Raw genomic sequence first — 25,260 nt, 5'->3', positions numbered from 1 at the left:
TGTGCTTTAATAATGCCCGCAGTAACCACAGGGTATTGCCTAAGGTCATGCCCTTTGCCTGTTAAGTACAATGCATAACCTTTGACCACTGGAAGGTGGGATCCAGGTATGGCCTTTCCTTGTGTCTGTGATTCCTGCTTCATTTTCGATATTTTGTTTATGTGGACCCAAACTATGGTTTGTTGCCACTCAGAATTCTTTTCATCTACACCCATAGCACTTTGGACACCCGAAGTATGAAAGGATAGTAAAAAATGGCATGTTAAGGACGGAAATGTGAAATACAGACCCAATTGGCAGAAATTCTGTGTGTTGTGGGCAAAAATAGGCAGCCCATAACAGTCACTGGACTTTATTTGTTTGGATCTATGGACCATTCTGCATACCTATATTTATTTTTACTTTTGTCTCTTTTTTTTAATTTTTTTATTTTTTTTTATTAAAAAAAAGGATTACGAGTTGGAATAATCTTGAATCTGTGGCCCACTCTTGGTGTCAAGCAGTCCAGATGTTTTTGGGCTTTTCTTGTGGGAATCTGAATGGGAATGTACGTGAAACTCAAAGCAAATCAAACAACTTTATTCGCATTTGATAAATGCATAAAAGTTCACATAATAAAAAAAAGCACAGTGTAATGGTGGACACAAACATTCTAAGATCAGCAATTAAATATTTGATAAAATACCACATGTCACAGACATGACCGACGCGATATGTTACCAGCAGGCTAAGCACCATACAACAATTCATTTTCAGCAAATTAAAAATGATAAAACAAGTTATTAAACAGACCAATTAAAAACAGCACCATTCCAAGGCAAGCTCCCCCTAATCCCACAGTAAACTTGGACTATTGTAGTAACATCCTTACAGCACATCAATAGATGATAAAAAACAAACTATTGAAACAAATCCAATAGGACAACCCCCCTCGCTGATGCAGCTTTCCTGGTACGCAGGACTGAATATAAAAAATTCGCAGTCATATAACAAACGCAGGGGTTTCAAGTGTATTAATGCCTATCAAAGCAGAGGAATGAGAAGTTAATTTTGTAAACACTGGATAAATAAAAAGTTTCCTTTCCGTGAAACTCTTCAGCATCAAACTAGCCTGTTAGTTGTCTTGCCTTGTATTGTATTCTATTTTTGGAGTGTACTATGCGGAAGTATTAAATGTGGCCAAAGGTGCCCGACTTCCCTCTGCCGTTTACTCCTTTGCCTTGCCTACCACCACTCTTTACCTCTCTGTGGTGCCCTTATTCATAAGGATTGTCTGTTAATTCTTCACTGATGACCTGACAACATTCCTCTCTTTCTGGGAGGAGCAGCATCCAAGGAGAGGAGAGTGCATACGCAAGCAGGCTGTGTGAGGGCTCCGTTAAGTATGTGTATGCTTCCCAACGTGTGTGCTGTTTACCTCGAAGGGTTATCACGAGAACTACACACATTCCTAGATATTTTGGCACCTTCAGCTTCCCTTCTCTCCCTGGCAGGTCAACAGTAGCAAACCGCCCCTACTCTTAATCTGCCAGGTGAGCCTAAACCAGGAGGCATTTGTGCTCCTAGATCATGATGGCACGCCGATTATTTAATCTTTTTCTTCCCGGGGACTGTGATGGTCTGTTAAGCCTACCCAGCACTCAGATGAGCAGAGCTTTCCTACAGCAGACATGGCTTCACCAAACACAGGCCTCGGTTGCAGTCCTCTTTAGGTTTCTGGCAGGGAAAGATTACTTTAGGTTAGGGATTCGTCGGTATCATCATGCTCTTCACACTGGAATTACACTGATTGAATTGAGCACCTCCTTGGGATTCATTTTGTGGTGCTCCAGCCAGAGAGTTCTGCCAGTCAGGATCAGAAATCATCTGACCCTTATGGTAAGTTCTTACTAGACACTTGCATCGAAGAGTGTCAGCAGTGCAGGTACATACTATGCCATTCACTCAACTGTGCCTCTACAGCAGGCTCCAGCGAAACATGGCTATCTTCACAGGTCAATAAGACAGTGAAGCTTCTGTTTTAAAGCATGCAATTAAATATACATCAATTTTATAACTCTCCTTTGTCTACTGTGCTTTCATGTTGTAGCTGGTCATGGAGAAGTCATGTTTGAAAATGTTTGTGTACCTAAAGAAAATGTCCTGCTCGGATGTGGCAGAGGGTTTGAAATTGCACAAGGAAGATTGGGGCCAGGAAGAATACATCACTGTATGAGACTTATTGGGTTCTCAGAGAGATCTTTGCAGCTCATGAAGGAACGAGTGAGTATTTTTGAAGTTCTCATCCGCATGTTATTATGTTTATTTGCCGTGAAATGCAGTACATCTTTCAACCACCCAGATAAATGCATCGGTGTACACCACATGGCGGCCCAGATTTACGAACACGTTGCACCACATTCGTCAAGCAAATCCAGTGCAAAGAGTTGTAGCCGGATCCACTTACCAACGCAAATTATGATTTGCATTGGAAAGTTGCCTAAAGTAACGCAGCATAGGGGTATGCTATTTTGCATCAAAAGGGTGTCCTAGGGTGGTACATGGGCATTCCCATGCAACAACCCATAGGTTTTAATGAAAATTCCTATCTACTAACCTTTGTAGACTGGGATTTGCATCAGATAAATACACTTCCCTGCGGCAGGTGTAAAAGTGGAGAAAGTTTTCAGTCTCCCCATTTTTCCAACTTTACATGCATATTGCACTGTACAGCACACATACAAAGTGGGAAAAGTATGAAAGCATCTTTTTTGTACTGGATGCTTCCCTTTCCAGTACCAATCCTATAGGTGACGGAACACACACAGTCTTGCACCATAATACAAGGGTTTGTGAGTTGAGGCAGAGAAAAACAGTGCCAAATCTTAGTAGCAATTTTAGTTGCTGTGCTATATTGCGCCAAAACATGATAAATCTTAACCTACATTTACAGATAGAGTCTTGTAACTGCAGAGTCCTCACTTTTGAATATTCCGCAGGTGTCAGACTGAATCTGAAAAATCTTGAGTAGTACCTCTGCACGCTGGTTGGTGGTGTCAATAGCTCTGCATCGACCGCATTGAAGGTGACGTCATGGTGGCCATTTAAGAACACCCCGGGATGGTGATATCAGTTGCTTTCTGCGCCAACCGTGCATTCAAAGAGCTACCTCAATCACTTTTTGAATACTTAAAAAAAACACTTTTTGAGGACCCTTTTTTGACCAAATTGCTCCCAGTGTGCCTGGGACACGTTTCCTACTAAACCTACTTGGTTTAAGCCTTGTGGGGGATGCAACAGGCAGATATCTGTGTTTAATCCCCTCTTGGTCTGTCTCTGGTGCCTGGGGTCGAATCACCACTCCAAGGCCTGCGCCGAGTGCAAGTCGATGCACCCCAAGCTGATTCTCAATGGATGATGAAGCTCCTGTTATGCAGCAGAAGGCGGCTCTTTGTCGTTGTTGGTCGTCCTGTCAGGACTGTTCTCTGCTGTTCTCGGTCATTCTGTCGGGCTGTTCTCCCAGCCATTCTCGTGGATGGTCATTTTCATGCTCTAAGACCTCTTCCTCTGAGTTGTGTAAGTCAAAGGATTAGAAGAAAAAAAAATTGAAGCGTTCTTCAGCTTTCCCCTCCAAACAGTATGCTACTAGGTCCCGCTCCCACACTCCTCCTGCGGAGATGGCATCAGGATCAGCTCCAGCACTACCCAGAGTACAGCTGAGTGACGCCTATTCAACTAAATGAATTTTAAGACACCATGTTTGCCATATTTGGCCCACTGACTCCTTCTGGCATGCCTTCAGGCCCCACAGAGCCACAAGTACCCCGGGTGAGTTACACCTAGCAGAGTCTACCCCAATGCCAGCTGGGCTCACTGGATACTTTTTGTGGACACCCCTCCGCCTTTGCCACCATTCCATGGACTGCTGACAAAGGACCTACTCTCTTTGCTCTGTCAGGAAGTGGAGGCTCTTTTGGCCAAAAGAGCCATTTCACCAGAAATAGGTCTTGGTTGCTTTTCTTTCTACATTATTGTGCTGAAAAAGGACAGAGGACTTCATCCTATCTTAGAACTGCGCCCTCTCAGTGCCTTTTCTGTGGAAAGAGAAATTCAAAATGCTCACCCTGGCTCAGGTCTTGTCTGACCTGGACTCTGGAGACTTGATGGTAGCACTGGATTTGCAGGACGCTTATTTTCACATTCCTGTCTTGCGAGCCCACCAGCGTTACCTGTTGTTCATAATAGGCCACAAGCAATTTCAGTTCGCTGTGCTCACCTTCGGCATCACCAATGCCCCTCGGGTGTTCACAAGAGTGAGGGTGGTAGTTGTGGTCATCTTCAAAAGTCTGGGGTTCCATTCTTCCCCTACCTCGATTACTTACTGCTGAAGGAAGACTTGCCCCAGGCAGTCATCACCCACTTCCAGACTACAGCAATCCTCTTGCACTCACTGGGATTCTCTAACAACATGTTGAAGTCACACCTTACTTCTTCTCAGGCGCTCCCCTTCATCGAATCCACTTTTGATGTGGTGCTGTTATGTTCCTGCCCTCCGTAATGAAGAGTCCAGGATATTCAGGCTATGCTCCTGATGTTTTGGTCTCAATCCTGAATTTTGGTGAGACTGACTCTAAGGCTGCTAAGTCTGATGGCCTCTGCATCTACTGGTAAAGCATACCAAATGGCATTCGAGGGCTCTGCAGTGGGATCTGAAGTCCCAGTGGGCACAGCACCAGGGAAGCCTCTTCGATCTGTTGAAGACATCAAAGGAGATTGCAAAAGACCTGCAGAGGTGGCTGACGAACTGCTATTAGGTCAGTAGCAGACCCCTTTCTCTCTTGCCATGGAGACCTGGCAGTGGTGGCTGATTCATCACTTCTGGGTTGGGGTGGCCATCTGGGAGAGGTGGAGATCAGAGTACTCAGAACTCTGGTTGAATCTTGGCTGCATGTCAGTCTAAAGCAGCGGAGAGTGATTCACTTAGTATTGAAAGCCTTCCTTCTATCCATCAGAGTCTGGGTCAGGTGTTCACGGACTACACCAGCCCCATGTGGTAGTCCAACAAACAGGGAGGGGATAGGTTGTGTACTCTGTGTCAGGAGGCTCTGGACATTTTCCTGACGGTACAACACCTGGCAGGCTCCTTGAACACCAGGTGGGACAAACTCAACCCTCGATGCCTTGCGGATCATGAATGGAGACTACACCCATCTGTTCTCCACCACAGATAGCGCACAATTTCAACACTTCTGTGCGTTGGAGTTCTGAAAGCGGCTCTCACTTGGAGATGCATTTCATTTGGAATAGAACACTTGACTCCTGTACGCCTTTCTGCCAGTACCACTCCACTCCGAGTTCTCAAGAATATCCGGCCCAACCAAGCCCATATCCTCCTAGTGGCTCTGGCTTGGGCTTGAAGAGTATGGTGTCATGAACTCCTGACCATAAGCATCAGTCCTTCGATCAGGTTGCCCCTTCGGAAAGATCTCCTGTCACAGCAGCAGGCCATGATCCTGCCCTGGAATCTGCGCACACTCCACCTTCATGCATGGAGATTGAGCGGCAGCAGTTAAGCGTTTTCAATTTTTCTACCGAGGTCTGTGATGTCATCGTGGCAGCCAGGCATCCCTCCACTAAAACTGTGTATGCCTGCAGTCTGGATAGGTTTGTGGGCTGGTGCTCATCACGTCACCTTTCTGCCCCTCTCTCTGAGTTGTTGCAGTTTATTTTTATCCCAAATCCGGCAGGCCTTGTCCTGGGCACTGTTAAGGGTTACTTGCAAGCCGTTTTGGCTTACCTGCGGTTGCAGGACCAATGTTCCACTACAAGTCATCTGTTGAGACTCATTTCTTGAAAGATTTACAGCACTTATTTCCCCCTACTTCCTTTGTGATGCCTCAATGGGACCTCCGTCTGGTCCTCACATTTCTGATGTGTTCTTCCTATGAGCCCCTACAGATCTTTCCTCTACATCTCTTGACTAGCAAAACGTTCTTTTTTTAGTGGGTATTACATCAGCTAGAAGGGTCAGAAAGTTTCAAGTTCTGCCACCCTCCTTACATCATGGTTTAACCAGACAAACTGGTCCTTCGGACACATACCTCCTTTCTGCTGAAGTTAGTCTCCCCTTTCATGTCGGCAAGAATATCACTCTACCCTACCTTTTTAACCCCGCCTCATCCTTACAAGGAAGGGGAAAGACTGCATCACCTGCATCCGAAGAGAGCTCTTACATTCTCTGTTGATTGTACCAAAGACCATGGTGTGGACAATCTGGTTCAGCTGAGCAAAAAAGGGCGAGGCTATGCAGAAGCAGATCATTTTTCGATGAATTGCACTCTGTCTGAAGATCTGCTATGCACTAGCTAAGAAGCAAATTCCTGAGGGCTTGTAGGCCTATTCCACCAGGGTCAAGGCCGCTACCATTACGTTAGCATGTGGGGTAACTATCCTGGACATCTACCTAGCCGCTACGTAGGTGTCACTCCACACGTTCACCAGCTCTATTGCTTGGACATTCTGATGGATACATCTGCCTGTGGTTTCCTCACCTTTTGAATTACTCAAATGCGCAGCATTCCACTGAAACTATTCTCCTCAGCTCTTCCACGTCGACGAGGACATCACAATGGAACTGCTCCGCACGCGTCTCCGTGTGACGTCATCGGAGCCATAAGAAGACTTTGTCGGCGTGCTGATGTCAAGTTCCCTTTTTTCCACACTGTCAACACTTAACGTTTTTCTCCCAGGCTCTCCATTTCTGGGAGTTTCTTTGTTGCTGTTGCGACTTTGTAGCCGTTGAAGAGGACTACTCCGAGTCTTGTTTAAAGCCATGCAGCGAATGTGGGGGCCAGATGTCCATCACTGACCCCCATTAAGATTGTTTATGATGCTTCTTGGTAGACCACAATGTCGGGACATGCACTTCGTGCATGCGCATGGATTCGTAAAAGGAGAGGGAGGCCAAATTATTCATGGCCAAGCCAAAAAGCAGAAGAGAGGTCGCAGGAGGTCAAGGACCCAATCAGTTGCCAACTCCACACACTTCAAGGTCTTCAAAGAAACACAAGAAGAAGCGGCGCCATGGTTCTTGTGATTGCTCTTTGAAATATGTGACTCTAAAGTCAGTGTCCCTGAGTCCCAGATATCATCGCAGGGAGGAGATCCTTCCGACTCCTTCTTCGGGGGTATCTCTGGCCCCGTCTCTGGCTCTGAGAGAAGTGACTCCACTAGCTCCGAGAGATGTAACACCTCCACCGTTGCCGAAGACAACCACTTCACCTCTGGCTCCGGAGTCTCTGGCGGCACAACCGAAGCCGAATTTAGTGCCTCCCAGAATGGCTCCAGAGCCTGTGGTACCTGATCTGGCATATCCTGCTTTCCTGGCTCCAGGAGCAGATCTGTTGCACTTTTTAAATGCGATGTTTGGCTTGTTCGCCAGAGCAGCAAACCCTACTGGTGCACCAGTTGGCCCCATGGGTACGTTGGCATATTCCCTGGGAGGTTTTCCACCTCACAGCAGGCACCGCTCATATCTTTCATGCCTATGAGTTGGCCACTTCTGATGGCAAGGTTTTCACTGCCGTTTCTAGCTTTGGATGGACAAGCTCCTCTAAATGGTTAATTCCTGGTGCTGTCAAGTTCCGAGAACCGGCTTTGACTCGACAGGCTTCGACTCCTGCTCTGGTGGACCTCCCTTCGATGCCGATACCAAAATCACCGGTGCAGCGTCTGGCGCCGCCAACACCGGTTCCGAGGATGAAGTATCAGAGAGAGGGGCTGAGGAAGGAGAGATTGTAGATCCTGACCCGGATTTTGAGGGTCTACAGGAGGCTAGTGACCTTGACACCTCTCCTGAGTGGGATCTTTCGTCACCAAAGGGCTTACCGACATAAGAGGTGACCACATATCCTGTTGTGATCAGAAAGGTTGCAGACCTATTGGAGTTGCCTCTTCCTACAGCAGAGTTGAGGTCTAATACCCCGAGGAGGTGCTCCATTATTTTCCTCTATTTCAGAACCTTTACTTCCCTTCAATGAGGTGTTGGCAGAGCCCATTCTTAATGTCTGGCAAAGGTCAGTGTCCACTCCAGCTGTATCCAGGACTATGGCAAGGAGGTACAAGGTGGCTCCTGGGGTCCTGCTTTTCTGTCCACCAATCCTTCTCCGGAAAGCTTGCTGGCCCAGAATTCGTGCTCTTCGAGGCTGTCTGCAGGTTCGAGGTTCCTTCCCATCTACGCCTGCGCATAGGGAGTAAAAGCGCATGAAGCAATTGGCAAAGAAGGTGTTCTCGTTCGGTAGTATGGCCCTTAAGTCCACAAATGCCACATGCCCTCAGCCAGGGAAGTTGTCCCAAAGTTTCCCGAGGAGGTATAAGTGCATTTCTCAGAGGTGTTGTGGGATGCTCAAGCTGCTGCCCGCCAAGTGATACCTGTCCCTCTGCTCCCTCTTAAGTTCCAGTCCAGTGGTTCCGGATATTCTCCTGAAGTTTAGGCTAGATTGCTGGATTTGCCCTTTGGTAGATCTCTCCTGTTTGGGACTAAGGCGGATTTGGCACAGTAAAGGACAGTACAGTCACAGCAAGGTCTTTGGGACTTCAATCTCAACCCATGAGCTTTGAGTAGTTCAGCAAGTTTTGTGGCTTTGGCAAAAACGTGTCCTTTTGTGTCAGGCTACAGCCACAGCAGCAGCAGGCAAATCTCTTGTACAGGTCCTACAGGAGAAAGGTCAGATGTCATTGGCGGGGTGCTGCGCAATAGCAAGTCTCCTCCTCCTCAACTCCTCCAGCTGGTACGACAGGGTAGCAGCTGTAACTCCTCCATCTTAGAGCATTGGAGGTCTGGTACGACAGATCTCTGGGTGTTGACCATCATAGAGAATGGGTACGCCCTACCCTTCCTGGAGTTCTACCCTTCCTGTCCCTCTCCCCAACCCATCTATCAGGGCTTTTGCTAGGAACAGCATCTTCTGCTTCTCCATCAGGAGGTTCTGACATTGCTGCAAAAGGGTGCAATCCTTCCTGATTCCCAAAAAGGATGGTCATTTACGACCAATCCTCAACCTCAGGGTTTTTAATTTTGACCTCAAACAGGAGAAATTAAAAATGTTGACCCTGCCTCAGGTTCTTCTTGCGCTGGAGAAGGAAGACTGGATGGTGTTGGTCAAGTTACAGGATGCGTATTTTCACATACCTATCCTGAAGTCACATTGGAAGTATATTCGTTTTACGGTGGGGTCTTACCTTTCCTAGTTTGCGGTCCTTCCGTTCGGCCTTACTTCTGCACTGCGAATTTTCACAAAATTGTGATGGCAGTGGTGGCAGCTCGTCTCAGAAGGTCGGGGATTCCGGTTTTTCCCTACCTGGATCACTGGCTGCTCAAAGCAAAGTCGCCAGAGATGGTGCTGCATCATTTGCACGTAACAACACAACTGTTCGAGTTGGGTTTTTTGATAAATGTACCCAAATTCCACCTGGTGCCCTCTCAGCGCAGCCTGTTCATAGGGGCAGTACTGGACACTACTTTGAGTTGTGCCTTCCCACCTCCACAGAAGATTCAAGACATCCAGGCTATGATTCCACTTTTTCAGAATGGAGCGGCTGTTCCAGTCCTGAAGGTCTGGCGCCTGCTCGGTCTGTTTGTTTCCTGCAAACTGTTGGTCAGCCATGCACACTGGCATATGAGGGCCCTCCAGTGGTGCCTCCACAGGCAGTGGTTCTAACACAATGGAGATCTTGAAGAGTTGGTCAGAATCTCCAGAGACACATGCTATGGTAGAGTGTTCCAGGTAGCCTGTCACAAGGAAAGCCGTTTCACCCTCCTTCTCCGGTGGCCACAGTGATAATGGATGCCTCCACTGGGAGCCCATCTAGGGGATCTGAAGGTCAAAGGTATTTTGTCTCCAGAGTAAAGATTGTTTCACATCAATGTTCTGTAATTGCGGGCGGTATGTTTGGCTCTCAAGGTCTTCCTCCCTTCCCTTCCCGGGCAGTCGGTTCAGGTTCTAACGGACAACACTACGACAATGTGGTACATCAACAAACAGGGAGGAGTAGGGTTGTATCTTATCTGCAGGGAGGCTCTGCAACTCTAGTCCTGGGCTCAAGACCATCAGAATTGTGGAATCACAAATAATCTTGCCGAAGATCTGAATGCGTGCGGACAGTCTAAGTCGGCAGTATTCGGCCGATCACAAGTGGCGTATCCATCTGTAGGTGGACCTTCACATTTTTAGGATTAGAGGGTTTCCTCAGTTGGACCTGTTTGCCACTCAGGAACTCGCACTACTCAGCATTCTGCAGTTTCCCGTATCCGACGTGGGGAAAGTTGGAGGACGCATTTCAGTTAGATTGGGGCTCACAGCTTCTTTAAGTGTTTCCTCCCATACCCTTGATTCCTCAGGTTCTAAGGAAGGTCCACCAAGACCGGGTCCAAGACATATTGATCGCCCCGGATTGGCTGAGAAGGTTATGGTACACAGACCTCTTTTGCTTCTCATTGCACCCTCCGCTGCATCTCCCTCTCAGGGCAGACCTCCTTCGCAGTCGCTGGGGCAGGTTCTACACCCTCACCTCCAGAGCCTACACCTTCATGCCTGGAGATTGAATGGGGCAACCTGAATTCCTTCTCTCTCCCACTGGATATGGTGGACGTTATATTATCCGCCAGAAGACTCTCCACCAAATATGTCTATTCTGGTAGGTGAACCAAGTTTGTTAAATGGTGAGTAGAGAGATCGATTGAGCCTTTGCAGACCCATTTATCTGATGATCTCTGTTTCTCTCTTTCCCTAGCGAATTTGGTTCTCATATTCTGGATGGGTTCACCCTTTGAACCATTACATAGTTGTTCCTTAAAGTTTCTAACGTTTAAAACTATATGTTCGAGGCATATGAGCTGCAGATAGTACACTGTGCATTAGATCGCCACCTGGTGTTGGGCTCGGTTGATTGCAGGTTGTTGTCTTCTTGAAAGAAGTCTTTGTTAGTCCCGATAGGTGACTCCTCCCTTGGACAATACTGTGCATGGGCATCGGCTCCATCCTCAGATTGTTTTTTTCCGGCACTGGGTTCTGATGAAAGTTTCTCCGCTCCGGCCAGAAACTGTTTTTCTGCAACTTCAACGCGCAGAACTTCATAAAACATATACTACCTGCCTTCGACATCGACTGCGACACCTTTCGACGACGAAGTTTCCATTCCGGTCATCCAAGTGGGCCTCTGGGCCTATCGACGTCGTGCGGCCTGCATCATATGGAAAGAACTCCATTCCGAAAATTCCCAAAATGTCAAGCAACGTTCCCACATAGCGACCACCACGAGGTTTGTAACCTCTGCCTGTCGCCGGACCACAACGAGTCGACCTGCACAGCCTGTGCTTCCTTCTGCTCGAAGAAAACCATCCGAGACCGGAGGGCCCGTCGACACGAGATGAGGCGAACAGCTCCTGCACCGGAAGACATCTTCGACGACGAGGTTCCACTCGTTCCCGAAGAAGACTCACCGGATCTCCTGATCGTCTCCGAGGCAGATGACTCCGACGACTCCATTCCATCGGGTCAACGTGTGAGTACCACTGCCCCGGCCACTCATACGCCCAAACAGAAGGCAAAGGTCAGCACTCCGCCCGCTGGGCCCAGTCGAGACCGATCATCTACTTCGAAAGTCCCGCCCTCAGGCTCGACTCCGAAGAAATCTTCCACGCCTTCCGGTGCCTCGACACCGACCAAGAGTCTTCCATCGACTCCGAAAAAATGTCCCCCGCCTTACGGTGCCTCGTCACCGAGCAAGACTCTGTCAGCACCAAAGCCAAAACACCCTTCGGCTCCAACACCGAAAGAAGTGCCGACACCAAAACCAAAACCTGTTTCGGTCCCGAAACCAAAACCAAAATACGCACCTGCTCTGAAGCCCGATTCTGAGGCCTCCAAGCCCTCGAACATGCCTTCTAAGCCAAAAACGACGCCTTCTAAGCCAAAACCTAAGCCACAGGATGCTTTAATACCTTTCAAGGCTAAGGACACAAGACAACCTACGCCGGCACCGAAAAAATCGACGCCCAAGAAGGTTGTGCCTCAAGAGGACCTCTTTCAACCAGATCCTCAACAGAAAAAGATCTTCATTGACCCGAAAACCGGTCATGTTGGTGCCACACCGCTCAAAAAGAGACCTGCAGGAGGAGGAGCTACGTCGCGAACCAAGATGGCCGCATAAGCTCCCGGCTCCGTCGACCTCCGCCAGCGGCTCGTCTATCCTGTTGTCTATCCTCTACCAATGCCCTATGCCTGGGTGCATGAAGGTTGCCTGATGCCAACGGTGCCATCCCGGACTTCCTACCTTATTCGGTGATGGAGTTATGTCGTGTATCATCCTCGGCCTACTCCAGGGCTGCCGCCGGGACCTCGATTCCTGACCCATCCGAGTGGGGACTGATCAACATCGGCTGTGGGACCCAGATTGTGGCCGGTCTTCCAGATTCTAATAATTCTTTGCACTTCCGATTTGTGGCTTCGTTGATGGAGGGTGCCGGAGATGAGGCATCGTGACGTGTTGTGATCCTCCTGAGCCGTGGCCGCGGGCTGTGTGCCCGGACCCCCGTTTCCCGGTCCGGGGCTGGCGGGCTGCTCCCGCGGCCGGTGACGGTGTTGAGCGTGCCAGTTCGGGGCGCCCCTGTTGTCGAGATCGCCTGAATGTGTGCCCGAAGCCCAGCGATGTTGTCTGGGGCTAGTATCCCCCTCCGTCCTCTGGGCCCTGGGATGGAGGGGGCGGATGGTGCACTTTCGTTGAGATCCGTAATGGCAGCAATTGGGGCGCTCCGCTCCCAATTCACCGTCACGTATGTCTCTCTGGCGGCAAAGCTGGACGATGTGTGCTCGCGACCGGCCACTGACGCTGCGACACCTAAACAGCACTTTGTGGTCCCGTCGAGCGATTCGACCCGCCATTTTGAGGTTCCCGAGCGGCAGCCTGACCTTGCCCATTTGGAAGTTTTCTGCCCCACTTCTCCTTCACCCGTCACAGTGCCTGGTCTTCCCCTCACGTTTCGTATTCGATGGAGTATCGTCGCTGGAGGTCCTGATCGTCAACGCCGAGTCTCAGGGTCCTGTCGTAGGGGACTGCCGTTCTTCTTCATCCTGGCCCGTCTGTACGGCGGAGGCCGCCATTTTGTGTTCGGACTTTGTTCCATCCTCAGTGCCTCGGACTGCCGGGGACGCTTTGTCTGCCTCTGGTCTGCTGTGGCTTGGTTGGCACGTGCCACGGGTAGGATTCGCACTGGTCAGGGCTGATTCCAACTTTGTGTTGTTCTTGCTCCTCGCCACTGCTTTGGTCTACCTGAGACGCTTTTCCTTATCGCATTTGCTGTGACTCTGGCGATAGGTCTCCCCGTGATCCTTTCAGGGTTGACTTTTACTTTTCTGGGATTGCTCAGTTCATCTTTTTGCCGGGATTGCACCGAGTATCTCACCGGGCGCTGGGGTGGGGGGGTTTCTTATTGGTGACTGTCCTCCCCGTGTTATTGCCAAATGTTTGCTTTGATTGACGATGATTGTGCCTTGGGGAGGTCACTGCTGGCGGGGGGTACCGGGTGTACGGGAGTGTGTCTGTCTCTCTCCTCCTCCACTTCTTTTACTTTTTCCCTTTCTGTGGGGCAGTTCCGGGGCGACAGGCACGCTGTTAGTGGGTTAGGCCATAGCCATTACAGGGGTGCAGGGTGGCGGGTGCGGGGGGGTTTGTTATTTTAGTTTGTTTTGTTCTATGGTCCCTATCGCTCTTTTCCGGCTTTGGGAGGGTCTTTTCCTCTTTAGTAGGGTTGGCTGTCTCTTGGTCTTACACCTTTTTTCTTTTGCTGGCGTCTCAACATGCCTCTGTTTCCCTGTCCTTGGGGGGTGGGCTTTCTGGGATGATACTTTCTGTAGTGTCGCCTGCTGCCCAGTTCGGCCGCCGCGGCCGCCTAGATTTGCTGGAGTCATAGCCTGTCTCCGACTGTAAGTGGGGTACGTCCCCCCTCGTCTCCTTTGTGTATTTCTCCTGTAAGGTGTGACGTCCTTGTTGTTGCAGCCCCTACTCTTCTCTTATATTTTAAAATGAAAACCTCCTATCCTGTGTTGCGGACCTCACAGCCACGTCTGAAATAACTCTGAATATCCTGATTGTTGATCGACCTGCGTTTCTCCTGTTCCTATTTACTGTCTTTGCGGCCGGCCATGGTGGTTGTGGGCCTGCGCATGTATCTCCTTACTTTTTAAATAAAGGTTTTCAAAAAAAAAAAAAGAGACCTGCAGCTACACCACCTACACCAGTGGTTCCTGCCAAAAAGAAGGACTGTGCAACCTCTCCTCTGCATTTTTCCTTTCCTGTCTCTCCTCCTTCTCCCGCTCCTCCCTATATTTCACCTCAGACCTCTCCTATACAATCTCCATTGTCACCACATTCCCCACAAAATGATGAGGAATATGATTTGGGTGGAGGGGACGGGGAAGGAGACACTGCATACCCTGTAGGCGAGGGCACGTGGAATTTGCCATACACAAAACCTGCGTCTGGGTGGGGCTTTCCATACCCTGCAAATGACCCTGATGTCCCTGAGGCACCCTCATGCCCATCTAAACCTTCTCCTCCTGAGGATACTATTGGGTTTGGCCAGCTAATAAACAGAGCTGCTTCATACCATGGTGTCCCCATGCATTCTGAGGCCATTGAGGAAGATTTTCTCTTAGATACTTTTGAGCAGTCTCAGAGATCCGCTCAAATTCTTCCCATGATCAAAGGAGTGGTTAAGCATGCTACTGACGTCTTTAAAGATCCTGTGCGGACCAGAATTTTAAACCCCAGGATTGAAAAAATATAGACCTGCACCCTCAGACCCAGTCTATATTAAAGGACACCTACCACTAGACTCCTTAGTGGTGTCCAACGCATGTAAAAGGGCCAATTCTCAGATTTCTGGTGAAGCACCCCCGCCTGACAAAGAATCCCAAATTATTGATGCGTCAGGCAAGAGAATAGCGGCGCAAGCTTCCAATATATGGCGCATAGCTAATACACAAGCTCTCCTCTCTCGTTATGATCGGGCTCCCTACGACCAATTGGAGAAATTGCTTGAGCACCTCCCAGATCAGTACAAAGATCAAGCTACTGACCTTATACAGGAAGGCAAGTTGATATCTAACGCTTCCATCAAATGCGCACTAGATGCCGCAGACACAGCATCTAGGGCTAATAATACCAGTGTCGTTATTAGGAGACATGCGTGGCTACGCATCTCAGGGTTCAAACAAGAAGTACAAACCACCATTTTGATCCAGCTTCTTAATCAGAACCAATTATTCGGCCCAGAGGTAGACACTACCCTTGAAAAAAGACACAGACACTGCCAAGTCGATGGGGGCCTTACAGTCTACCCCATCTCGTAGTTCCTTTCGTCGCTCCTTTTACAGGGGCGACTCCAAACAAACTGGAACAGACTCTAACACGTCCTTCAAGACACAAACCTCCTCCAACAAAGGTTACTATAGAGGAGGATACAGAGGCAATAATACCAAGGGCAGAGGTAGAGGTAATAACACTCGCGCCTCTTCCGCCCCTAAACAATGACTTCCCTACGCTCCCCCGCAGCATTCCACTCCTGTAGGGGGCAGACTAACACAGTTCCTGCCTGTCTGGAACTCCATTACAACAGACAGGTGGGTAAGACAGATTATCCAACATGGCTACTGCCTAGAACTTACAGCAACCCCTCCACACATACCTCCCAAACAGCGTCCAATGTCTACCGATCATCTAGCTCTGCTTCAGCAAGAGGTTCTGTCCCTTCTACAGAAGGGTGCGATTCAGTTAGTTCCTTTAAAGGAACAAGGAACGGGGGTTTACTCGCTGTATTTTCTAATTCCCAAGAAAGACGGGACCCTCAGACCGATTCTAGACCTCAGCCCCCTCAACCATTACATACAGTCAGATCATTTTCATATGATCACTCTGCAACAAGTGCTTCCACTGCTGTAACAGGGAGACTTCCTTGCTACACTAGATCTGAAAGACTCCTACTTTCACATCCCTATACATCCTGCTCACAGGAAATATCTAAGGTTTGTACTGGAAGGACAACACTATCAATTAACAGTCCTTCCATTTGGGGTGACGACGGCACCAAGAGTATTCACAAAGTGCCTAGCAGTAGTAGCAGCACATCTGCGAAGACAACAGATCCATGTCTTCCCTTATCTAGACGATTGGCTCATAAAAGCCAAATCAGCCAGTCAGTGTGTTACACACACACATCAGACGATCCAAACATTGCACAACTTAGGGTTTACAATAAACTACACCAAGTCGCACCTAGAGCCTTCGCACGTACATCAGTATCTAGGGGCTACAATAGACAAAACTACAGCTCTAGCTTATTCCAGTCCAGCCAGGATACAGAGCATTCAAAACTTAGTCGCTGTGTTTGAACTCCAACAGTCTCTCCCAGACAGATTTTTCATGAAACTCATAGGCATGATGGCATCTTGCATCTTCATAGTTCCACACGCAAGATTGCAAATGCGTCCGTTACAAGAGTGTCTAGCACGACAGTGGAACCAAGCTCACGGTCAGCTAACAGACCTGGTGTTGGTGGACAGCCACACACATCGCTCTCTGCAGTGGTGGAACACCAAAAACCTGACAAAGGGGCGGCCGTTCCTAGAGCCAGTTCCACAAGTAGTGCTCACCACAGATGCATCCCTCACAGGATGGGGAGCCCATCTCCTACAACATACCACTCAGGGTCAATGGACCGCTCAACAGCGGCTACTCCATATCAACCATCTCGAGCTGCTAGCAATATTCCTAGCACTCAAGTCCTTCCAACTCCACGTGCAAGGCAAGGCTGTCCTCATCCGGACGGACAATATGACATCCATGTACTATATTCAAAAACAGGGGGGGACACACTCTCTGCAACTGTCACAGCTTGCACAAGACATTTGGAGATGGGACATTCCTCAAAACATACATCTGCTAGCGGAACAGCTTCCAGGAGTTCACAATCAGATAGCAGATCTGTTGAGTCGGCAGTCACAACAGATTCACGAATGGGAATTGCATCCACAAGTTCTTCAGCCATTCTTCCAGCAGTGGGGTCATCCACACATAGACCTATTTGCCACCCACGAAAATGCAAAATGCCCAGCCTTCGCCGCCAGGTTTCCACACCCACTGTCCGAAGGCAATGCGATATGGATGAACTGGTCAGGCAGATTTGCGTATGCTTTTCCGCTCTCCCACTAATTCCATTAGTGGTGCGCAAGCTCAGACAACAGTCTCTCAAACTAATCCTTGTAGCTCCCACGTGGGCACGCCAACCGTGGTTCACCACGTTGCTGGAACTCTCTCTAGTTCCACACCAAAAGTTGCGGCTCACTCCATCTCTGTTAACACAGAACCATGGCGAAATCAGGCACCCAGACCTGCACCAACTGAATCTAGCGATCTGGCTCCTGAAGTCTTAGAGTTTGGTTATTTAAACCTACCACTAGACTGTATGGATATTATTAAAGAAGCAAGAAAACCCACTACCAGAGCGTGTTACGCTGCTAAATGGAAAAGATTCGTAATTTATTGCACAAATAATTAAATTGATCCCCTTGTTGCTTCCATCCAGAATATCATTTGTTGCCTTCTACATCTACAAAGGTCTAATTTGGCATATTCTTCCATACGCCTGCACCTTGCAGCAATTGCAGCTTATTTACAAAACAGACCACATCTGTCTCTCTTCAGAGTTCCCGCGATTAAAGCGTTCATGGAAGGCTTGAAAAGGATAATCCCACCCAGGTTGCCTCCTTCTCCTGTGTGGAACCTAAATGTTGTCCTTACTAGACTTATGGAACCCCCCTTCGAGCACCTACATAGATGCGAGCTGCAATTCCTAACATGGAAAACTGCTTTCCTTGTTGCTATCACCTCTCTCAGAAGAGTAAGTGAAATTCAAGCTTTCACTATACAAGAACCATTTTTTCAAATACATCCTAACAAAGTGGTTCTTAGGTCTAATCCAATATTTCTCCCAGTTGTCACTCCTTTTCACCTCAATCAGTCTGTCGAGCTACCTGTGTTTTTCCAAAACCCAGACTCGGTAGCAGAAAGGGCTTTACACACCTTAGATGTTAAAAGAGCTCTACTCTACTATATCGACAGGACTAAATCATTTAAAAAAACGAAACAACTGTTTGTCGCTTTCTCTCCTCCGCACAAAGGCAACCCCATCTCTAAAGGCGGGATTGCACGGTGGATTGTAAAGTGTATACAAATATGCTATATAAAGGCTAAACGTACGCTACCAATTCCTCCTAGAGCGCACTTCACTCGCAAAATAGAAGCCTCTATGGCTTTCTTAGGAAATATACCACTGAGGACATATGCAAAGCAGCAACATGGTCTACACCACACACCTTCACTAAACACTATTGTGTTGATGTGCAAGCCAAGCAGCAAGCTGCAGTAGGCCAAGCTGTCCTTAAAACTCTCTTTCAAACGACAGCAACGGATACAGGTGACCACCGCTAGAGGGGATACTGCTGCACAATCGATGCACAGTGTACTATCTGCAGCTCATATGCCTCGAACGGAAAATGCTACTTACCAGTATGCATCTGTTCTTGGCATGTAGAGCTGCAGAGTAGTACACGCCCTCCCGCCTCCCCGGGACTTGTATCCGTTCCAGTTTTTCATCTTACTTAGATGCATACGCATGGACATCCTTCTTTCTTTACTTCTACTGACTCCATCATTTCCCATCATGGCGAAAAACAATCTGAGGATGGAGCCAATGCCCATGCGCAGTATTGTCCAAGGGAGGAGTCACCTATCGGGACTAACAAAGACTTCTTCCAAGAAGACAACAACCTGCAATCATCCGAGCCCAACACCAGGTGGCGATCTAATGCACAGTGTACTACTCTGCAGCTCTACATGCCAAGAACAGATGCATACTGGTAAGTAGCATTTTCCTTTTGATTACAATCACTTCCGCTAGGAAGGTGTTTCAATTGCAGGCTCTTAGTTCCAAGCCTCCTTTAACATCATTCCATGCGAATAAGATGGTTCTTGGGACCAGAGCTGCTTTCCTGCCTAAGGTGGTCACACCTTTCCACTTGAGGCAGTCCATCACCTAACCACTGGCGTAACGAAAAGTGAGGGGGCCTCCCTGCATGGTACTTAGGGGGGCCCCCTCCGGGCTCAATCAGGAGCTCTCCCGGCCACAGTTCAGTGCCGGTTCCCCTTGGAGCTAGGGGCCCCCCTGCACCGCGTGGGCTGCGGGGGCCTGTGTTACGCCCCTGCACCTAACCCACTTTCTATCCTCCCCCTCCCCCTTCTAAGGAGGAGGAGAAACTTCATCACCTGGACCCCAAGAGGGAGGTCAGCTTCTACTTGGACAGAAAAAGGACTTCAGGTTGGATGATTAACTCTTCATTGATTATGTAAGCAGGATGAAGGGCAAGGCTTTCCACAAGAGAACGCTGTCCAGAGGGATCATCCTGTGTATCAAGATCTGCTACGCCTTGGCCAAGACGTAGCCTCCTGAAGGTATTTGTGCTCATTCTACCAGAGCTAAGTATTCTTCTACGGCTTTAGTTAGAGGTGTCCCTGTGGTAGACATCTGCAAGGCAACAACTTGGGCCTCCCTCCACACTTTTGCAAAGCACTATTGTTTGGATTACGAGGTGAGACGGGACAGCCATTTTGCATGTTCTGTGCTCCGGGATTTTTTTGGGATGGGCAGGAAGGCACCCTTTCCCGGGAGCGGGACTGCTTGGGCATTCAATTTAAAAGGTGAGAAATCCACAGGCAGATGTATCCATCAGAAAAACAAGTTACTTACCTTCGGTAACGCTTTTTCTGGTGGATACAATATCTGCCTGTGGATTCCTCACTGCATATCCTCCCCCCATACTCTCCCTGTTGGCCCCTCCCAAGCTCGTTTGTTGTCTTTTCCGCACCTCCCTGTCCCACTTGGCTTGTGTTTCTTCTTATAATGTATCGTTCCCTGCTTCCTCTTGCTTTCAGTCCCCTGCCGCTCCACATTACTGGCACCACTTGGCATTAGTTACTTTTTAAGACTACACCCCTCCTCCGGGTCCACTGCTGCTTCCCATCCCCCACCTGTCCCTTTACACCCCCTCTGCAACACATTTTGTTTTATTTTTCTTCTTTTTTGGGGGTCTGCAGCGTCGGATTGGTAACGCGGACATTCGGGCAATGCCCGAGGGGCCGGTGTCCGAGTGCTGCTGTGGGCCTCTTTTTTTAGTAGTCTGGGGGGCCATTTGGGCGCTGTTTCTATTGTTCGAATACAGCCAGTGGCCCAGTGGGTGTCTGAGTGGCCTTTCTAGAGGCAGATGGGCGCTCATTACCTACGTTTAGCAAGAGGTGTCACTCCCTTTGTCTCGCTGGCCTGCCCATTAATGTGTGCACATACTGAGTGGTGGCAGGGGGCCTGAGTGGAAGTGGCCTAACTTGTTTCACCACTGTAAACTTAACACGTGCATTTTGTTTACCCCCCCCTAAAGTTTTTTTACAAAGATTACGCCAAAGCAGTGATTTGAGGAGTGATTATGCAAATGAGGGCCGATTTTTTTTTGGGGCGTGCCCCGGCCGATTTTCAATCCCAATCCAACCCTGGGGGTCTGGTAGCTGCAATTGGCTTCCAGGCAGTTTTTTTCTACAAAGAAATGTGAGCTTTGTTACACTTTTAAAACTTTGTTTGTGTTTGTTTACTGCTCCATGATGGGGGTCTCACATCTTGCATGCACATTTTTCATTAGACTGAACTTTCTATATTTATTTATTTTTGTTGCTGATGCTCTTCAGCTACAGCAATAAACCTTTTTTAGTTTCTTTGCTGATAATGAGCTTCAAATAAAGACGTTTTGGCTTTCCATTGTTTTTATTTATAGTCACCCCACATTTACATTTACATTTACATTTACTCATTGAAATCTTCTTAACTCTCAGCTAACACGTTTTGTGTTCACAAATGCTTTTTCAATGATTATTAAATGAAACATTTGAGGTGTCATCGTTAATTTATATTTTGCCATGGATGTTCATTGCATTCTTTTTCTATTCATATTGTATGTACTACTAGTCTTCTGTCTTAAGTTGATTTTGTTTGTCTTCGAGTATTATTTCTGACATAATCACATCACCCCAGGAGTAGCAATCGTCTCAGATGCATCCCTTCACGGTTGCAGAGCTCATCTGTAAAATACAACGGTCCAGAGTTCTCGCTCCCACGCTGTACATATAAATATGTTGGAACATTTCTGGGATATAAACATATTAGTAATAATGCTAACAGTAATTGATAGTAATAGAGTACTGATATTGGTAGTGATAATAACAGTACTACTATTGATAAGGAGCCTCCCATCCTGTAGCACCCAGCTGCTTTCCTTGTTTCCCTCAGGTGAAGTCTCGCGTGGCCTTCGGGAAGCCTTTAGCTGAACAGGGGACCATCATGGCAGACATTGCTAAATCCCGGGTAGAGATTGAGCAGGCGCGATTACTAGTACTTAAAGCCGCGCATCTGATGGACACCGTTGGAAATAAGGTATGTTGAGCAGTTGTGCCTTGAGTCGCATGTATTATCATCCTGCACGTGGCCCTTTGCTCTGTGGTGATTGTGGATGTTTCCAGTTGTGCGCATGTGCCGCAGGCCGCATGCCCTGATCATGGAGCACATGTTCAAGAATAAATACAGTTTTTTGTATGTGAGTTTTTGGGTAGGGTTTTTTATTGGAGTAACATTTTGCATGCTTGCAGGGACTGGGCATACACGTTGGCGAAACACTGTGTTCACGGTGTCGCGGTCAGTGTGTGTAATACGTTGGAGGTAATGTGTTGCCTCCCTTATGAATTATAAGAGCACTGGGGGGGGGAGGGAAATCCCCCAGCATGTATTGGCTCAGTGGACAGTTGCTAGTTCGCTCTCAGACTTTGAGCTTGTAATGTATGTAATGTAAACAGTATTTATATAGCGCAACTGTCACCCAAAGGGTATCCTGGCGCTGCGAGTTACCGGGATGTCAGTGTGCCAGGATGAGAGATGACTATCCCCAAGACTAGAAAGGGCAAGGAAAGAAGAAAGGGAAAAGAAAGTGTCTGAAGAAATCCATACCACATCAGCGTTTTTTGTGTTATTCCTCCCTAGGGAACAGCCACGTTTTCATCTTCTTCCTAAATTGAAGCAGATCCTGAGTTTGTCTGATGTTGAGGGGGAAAGCGTTCCACAGCCGCGAGTTCCTGTCCTAGATCTTTTAAATCTCATGATATTTACCAGATTAGTTGTTGCTGAGCGAAGATTTCTTGAGGGAGCATACCACGAGAATTTTTTCTGAAGTGGTTTAGGTCTCAGTTCCAGCTTGGGAGATCAAAGTTGGTGGACCTCTAGGGCCATACATGGGTTCCTCTTTACAGGACAGAGGAAGATGGAAAGAGCACAACGCAGCTCCACACTCTGTGGTCTGTGACACTGCATGCAGGGGCTGACTAGTGCTAGGACTTTACCGAGCACAACTCTTCCAGACAACCCTTTTATGCTTGAAATTGTCATGCCACATGTCTGCACTGCTATAGCCAAACTGAAGTATTTTATGCATTATGGGAAATGTATTAACTCATTTGTCTGTGTACCTCCACCACCTATCTTTACAAGCAATGCTGCTTCTTTTTACTTTAAATAAACTGCATCATCAACAAGTCATAGGGCATGTCTGCAAAGGTTGAACTTTAAATAAGAAAAAATGAGTACAGGTTCCTTGGTTTAAACAAAATAATAATTGCCTAATCGATAGGCGTGGTCTAAATGTGCGAACGTATACAGTAAGACATATGAGAGGGAGCCAGGAGGAACATATAGAGAGGGTTACAATTGTAAAGTAGTTCCTAGTGCAGTTCAATGCAGGTGCAAGGATACTGCCAGTCCAATAGCATTAGATGACAGATTAATATGCCAATGGGCTGAGCCAAAACTTGACTGTTAAAGTCGCAAGCCAGTGGCTGAAAGAGGCTGATTGGAGGGAGCGGACCCATAGCCCCATGTTTCTATAGGGCTGGCAATAGGTCAGTTTGACAGCTGCTCTATCAAAAGTCAGCCCAAACAATTTAAGGCAATCATAACACTGCAAAGCAGGAAACTCCTTCTTAACTGTTTTATTGTTCCATCATTTCCTTTCCACCTACCTAGGTTTCATGTCACACTGCTCCACTGACGTACCTAGAAAAAGCACCTCTTTGTCCTGCGGTTAAATGTAGTAAGTCACTAGTACCTAAATGACAATTAAGGCCCCTTAAAATTTTAAAATACTCCTTTGTTGACCTCTTAGTGGTCCCCTTCTTGCCTATGGTTTCTTTTGTTATCTTACTGAGCGATTTAAACCTGTTTACATTTACATCACAGCACTGTATAAATCTGCTAATTGAAAAAATACATATACAAGCAATAGTGGTACCATGGTGAGATTACCAATTAAGGAAAGCATTGCTTTTTTCCTATATAATGATGACTGAAGTACTCAGTTTAATGTCTGCTCTAATTTTACAACTTTATACAGGCAGCTGCCTTGGAAATCGCCATGATCAAAACGGTAGCACCATCCATGGCCCAACAGGTTATTGACCGTGCCATGCAGGTAAGAGCAGCGTTCATCCTTTGCTGTGAAGTAAACACCCTTTCATAACCTATTTTTCAGTCCTATTCTCATTATTAAGTTTCAGCTAGACAATTTGTTTGAAATTGTGTACAACGTAAGCTGAGTTTATAGCATTGATGAGAGTTACCGGGTTGGCCAACCTGTGGAAGTGGTTGCAGCAATTAGTTACATTCATTAAAGAAATAGCCTTTAGGTTGTATGTGAAAGGGATAAAGCGAGGGGAATTCAGAAAACCTGAGGTTGGCTGCAGCACAGTACTTTAGAAAACAGCAATTATTTTGTCTGTGTTCAGCAGTAAGAATGTCAAATATTTCTTGTTTTGAACAGCAGATCAAAGCAGAAAATAAGGCTAATTAGAAGCACCTGTGACGGGAAGAAAATATACGTAAAATATGAGTAAAAAGTGGCAGCAGAAACCAAAAGCGATATAAGGTAGGAAGGAGGTAAACATGCGGGGGAGTGTGTGTGACCAGGGAGAGGTTTTTATAGTACGCAGGTGAGATCAGGATGGAAAACATGTGGGCTTAAGAGACCAAGCTGCCACGCAATAATATGCAGGGTGAGGGCCAACCTCGTGAATTGTAAGTAAGGGCCAAAGAGAAGTGTAACAAGTTTAAAGTGTCCAGAATAAATAATTGTTGGTCGTTCAACTTTCATGCAGGGGTAACAAAATAAAACCGTGTTGCAGTTTGTGAACTTTAGAATCGAAAAAGCCTTCTTCGATATCGGTTGGCTAATCCTGTATGTCGGTTGTTTTTCTTACCTCCACTTACCTCGATCAGCGCCAAGAGGATTACTCTGTAGCTTACTCGCCATCTGCTAGATTGTGCCAGTACATCCGCCAGGGCCTCATCCTAAGTAATAGGGACTCTTTTACTTCGAAGAATTACCCATATACACCGGTTTTCAGATGGAAACTGCCCTTTAGAACCACCTGGTTTCGGCGGGCTTTTCAGCAAATAGTTTCTAGAATAAACAGGTTAGTTGTGCCAGCTACTTCCTATTCTCCAGCAGCACCTCTTCTTCTAGACTCACACTTCAAGCTGTAGCTCCAAGCTGATTACCCCCCACCCTATACCACCCGAGGGGGTCACATGACAATGGTTAAGTTGCACTAAACCGCAGACGAGCTGGTGCACATTACCTGAGTTCCTGGGGTAGGCTTGCAAAACGTTTCTGTCTAGAGCTGCCTTTAGAAGATGCCAAATTCATTTCTAGATTTTAATTGATACATACACATTTGTTTGCTGTTTATTTTTTTAAATGTGCAAATACATATTTTAGTTGGATGTACTCCATTGCAGTGATCCCTTTCTATTGTGCTGGCTTTTCCGATCTAAACCAATTTTGCGTAATTAAATGTCAAAAGTAAAGCACACTTACACACACACCCTATGTGGCACTTTCCTCCCAGTAGTTAATGTCTTGAAAAAAATGCTCATGGACATTTAGACCTGCAGTATATATACTCAATATCCTTTGATGCATTGGAGAAGTTGCCATAGTACAGTGACACAAAGGGCCAAATTGACAAACTGCATTTTGTACTATTACAGTAGTACTACTTGTGTACTACGAAAAGCTACTCAGG

General features: G+C 47.4%; 1 protein-coding gene across 4 annotated transcripts in view; it reads left to right on the top strand.

Moving 5' to 3' along the window:
• The window catches only part of ACAD10 (acyl-CoA dehydrogenase family member 10), a 524,903-nt gene that overhangs the window by 475,690 nt on the left and 23,953 nt on the right, over positions 1-25,260 (top strand). For all 4 annotated transcript variants that reach the window (XM_078667441.1, XM_078667438.1, XM_078667440.1 and 1 more), the window contains 3 exons: positions 2,090-2,262; positions 21,425-21,568; positions 23,571-23,648. In XM_078667441.1, the coding sequence (XP_078523567.1) occupies positions 2,090-2,262; positions 21,425-21,568; positions 23,571-23,648 (395 nt within the window). The remainder of the gene's footprint in view (positions 1-2,089; positions 2,263-21,424; positions 21,569-23,570; positions 23,649-25,260) is intronic.

The sequence above is a fragment of the Lissotriton helveticus genome, chromosome 11 (assembly GCF_964261635.1).
Source record: "Lissotriton helveticus chromosome 11, aLisHel1.1, whole genome shotgun sequence".
Lineage (NCBI taxonomy): Eukaryota > Metazoa > Chordata > Amphibia > Caudata > Salamandridae > Lissotriton > Lissotriton helveticus.
The sequence above is the reverse complement of the archived record's forward strand: the minus strand, read 5'-3'. Positions and strand labels throughout refer to the sequence as shown.